This window comes from Apaloderma vittatum, unplaced genomic scaffold (genome assembly GCF_000703405.1).
Source record: "Apaloderma vittatum isolate BGI_N311 unplaced genomic scaffold, ASM70340v1 scaffold34016, whole genome shotgun sequence".
NCBI classification, from domain to species: Eukaryota; Metazoa; Chordata; class Aves; order Trogoniformes; family Trogonidae; genus Apaloderma; species Apaloderma vittatum.
In genome coordinates this window covers 9402-12553 of record NW_009721772.1, presented here as the reverse complement: position 1 = coordinate 12553, position 3152 = coordinate 9402, and the positions used below count along the sequence as shown (strand labels likewise).

General features: G+C 50.4%; 1 protein-coding gene across 1 annotated transcript in view; it reads left to right on the top strand.

Annotated features, from left to right (window-relative positions):
- The first annotated feature begins 863 nt into the window (after positions 1 to 863).
- LOC104275548 (histidine--tRNA ligase, cytoplasmic) overlaps positions 864 to 3152 on the top strand; it is a 10961-nt gene continuing 8672 nt past the window's right edge. Inside the window, exons 1-3 of the mRNA XM_009871529.1 lie at positions 864 to 949; positions 2494 to 2613; positions 2805 to 2900. Coding sequence (XP_009869831.1) covers positions 890 to 949; positions 2494 to 2613; positions 2805 to 2900 — 276 coding nt within the window. The 5' untranslated portion in view covers positions 864 to 889. The remainder of the gene's footprint in view (positions 950 to 2493; positions 2614 to 2804; positions 2901 to 3152) is intronic.

The following is a 3152-nucleotide window of genomic DNA, read 5'->3' as shown; positions in this document are numbered from 1 at the left end:
AACTAGAAAAGGGTAGAATCAGATTAGACATTAGGAAGAAGTTCAGGACTATGAGGGTGATGAGACACTGGCATAGGCTGCCCAGAGAAGCTGTGGATGCCCCATCCCCGGAAGGTCATCTCCCGGGAATTGTTCCAGGCCAGGTTGGACGGGGCTTTGAGCAACCTGATCTGGTGGGAGGTGTCCCTGCCCATGGCAGGGGGGTTGGAATGAGATGATCTTGAAGGTCCCTTCCTATCCAGACCATTCTGTGATATGACTCGATGAGCTTTAAGGACCCTTCCAACCCAAACCGTTCTATGATTCTGTTGGTGTGGGTGTCAGTGGGCTAGGGGTGTTGGAAAGGATGGGACTACTGGTCTAGAGAGCAGAGGGGGAGAGGTGCCTGGGGAAAGGATGCAGGGGAGACTAGGAACTGCTGATACTGGTGTTAGTTTGGAGAGAAAGATGCTTGTGGGTGTTAGGATTGGGAGGAGGATGTGGGAGACTTCTCACGCTGAGGTGCAGGTAGCAGGAGCTGGTGGTTCTGAGCCTGGGGGGTGGCAGGGAAGCTGTTGGGGTGGTAGGTGTGTGAACTGGGGAGGAAGATTCCTAGGGTGATGTAGATTTTGGGAGTCAGAGAATGGTGGAGGAGTTCTGGGTTCTGAGGTTAGGGTGCTTGTACCAGAAGTGGGTAGTACTGTAGAGGAGCAGGAAGTGCCCCTCTGGTTGCTGTGGGAGACTGGGAAGAGCAGATGACTTGAGGCTTGGGGGACCAGGTGTACTGGGAATGCTGAAGCTTGAAGATGTTGGGGAAGGCCTGGGAGCTGGACCCGGCAGGTAGGCTTTACCCCCTGCTCTCTTCTTGTTCCCTCCCCAGATTGCAAAGGAGGTGGCAAAGCTGCTGGAGATGAAGGCACAGCTGGGAGGAGATGAGGGGAAACACAAGTTTGTGCTCAAGACTCCAAAGGTACCTTCTCCTTGCACACACGCTCGTGTGCCTCTCTGTGTGCATGACCTGATCCCACTCATACACACTGCACCCCCTACACAGCTGAGGGTGCAGAATCTCACCACAGACTTGCCTGTTTTTTTTCCTATTTCTGTTGCCCTTTTGATTTTTAGCAGCAGGAAAGACATGGACAAAAACATCCCTGGCAGCATCCGATGCAGATATCCTACTGACTTAAAGACTTTCTGGTGCTTTGGTTACCCTAGCTGACATGGTCAGGAAATTAAATTCCCTTTTGGTCAACCTTTATTGTAGCTGCCCAGCATGAGAGCTCTCATATCTGCTTGCATTGCACTCTTTGAAGTAAGGTCATGGCCTGTGTCACCCTGATGAGTTTAGGGCTAGGACTTTTCACCACTGGTACCTGCAGATATTTGCTCTCGTGCATCAAGGATCCTCATGCTTGTCCTGTTCCCTGAACAGGGTGGATGGAGCTGCTGGTGGGTTGGGTGAGCAGGGAGTGCAGCTCTGCTGGTGCAAGACTTGTTGTGGGGAATTTTTTTGTAACCTGAATGTTTCCTCACTAGCAGCTTCCACGCTGTGGTGTGCAGAGAGTTACGAGTGTTGCTCACCAATAAAACAGGTTATATTAATACTTAGGAAGTACCTCAAAACTGTCCTGCTTGTCCATTTGCTTCATATGTTTTGATAAATGTAATTGTGATGTGAGACCTGAGTGGAAGGACATTCCACTATTTAAAAGTGTGCAGAAAGGATTTTGTTGCTCTGAGTGCCATGGAAGCACAGCTTGGGTGTCCAGCCTATCTCAGCCACGTCAGTGTACTGCTGAGAGCTGCTCTTCACTGTGCAACCTGCAGGTGGGGTATTAAGAAGTGCCTGCTCTCTCTGCTTCCTCCTGCCTAACTGCCAGTCCCCAGAAAATAAAAGTTGGTCTAGTTAATTGATTTATGTGCTGCTGAGAGCCAAAAGGTGGTCATCCAAATAATTCAGTGACTCTTAACAGCGAATAAATTAAAAGGGAGCACATCCCAGTGAACAGTAAATAGACAATTCACAGGTATTGTACCTTGAAAAGATGATTTCTCCCTATGTGTGTTTGGAAATTGTAGACCTGCTGGTTCTTTCGCAGCTTCTCAGCGTCCCTGTCCTCTGATTCCACCTCTTGGGCTGGCTCGTTGTGTGGGTGTCTGGCTACTCTGTCAGAATCAGAGCTCCGGACAGGTCCTGGCTGTGCCATCATGCCCAAAAGCACTGAACTCTGACTGCTGGATCTGTGTTAGCTCCTTTGCTTCCTGCATTGTGAAACTCCTGCCTTAGGTTTAATTGTGTAGATCACAGCAGATTGTGTCCAAGCTGCAGCCTGATGTTTCCCAGTGGGTTTTCATTCCACTTTTACCACCTCACCTGATAGCTGGTGTCTGAATCTGATCTCTCTGCTTTTTTTTAGCTAGGTGATTGCTTCTTCAGGTTGCCTCTTGCATGTGTCTCCACCTCATGCCCCAAACCCAACGTGTCCCTTGCTCTTCCTTATCTCGCCCCAGGGCACGCGAGACTACAGCCCCAAGCAGATGGCCATTCGAGAGAGAGTCTTTGATGCCATCATCACCTGCTTCAAGCGCCACGGAGCGGAAGTCATTGACACACCGGTGTTTGAGTTGAAGGTGAGTGAGGACACAGGAGCTCAGGGAGCTGGTGAGGATCCTGCCTTTTGAGAGTTTGCAATGTGTTGAAGGCTGAGTTTTCTTCTTGCATCTGCTACATGTCCTCCCTTTCTCTCCTTGTTTTCTGCGTGCTCTAGGGCTGATCCCTTGTTACTGAAGATGCTGTTTGTTCGTGTGTCCTTTTGTTGTAGGAGACGCTGACAGGAAAATACGGTGAAGACTCGAAGCTCATCTACGATCTGAAAGATCAAGGAGGGGAGCTGCTGTCCCTGCGCTATGACCTGACAGTATCCTACCACTGATGAGGGGTTTTTTCACCTTCACTGCCCTTCTTTTTGGGGCAGTGCTGTGCGGAGGGCAAGGGAGGAGGCGGAAGGACAGCGTGTTGGCCCTGACCCCATACTGATGGGGAGAGCGTGAGCAGGCAGCGTAGCTGAGTGGGTGCAGAGCCATTGCTCAGTAATTTACTGTCCGTTGCTTCTGTTCGGCGAAGTGACACTTGTATGTGGAGGCAAGATCTGTGTCGAGCGGGGCTTTTC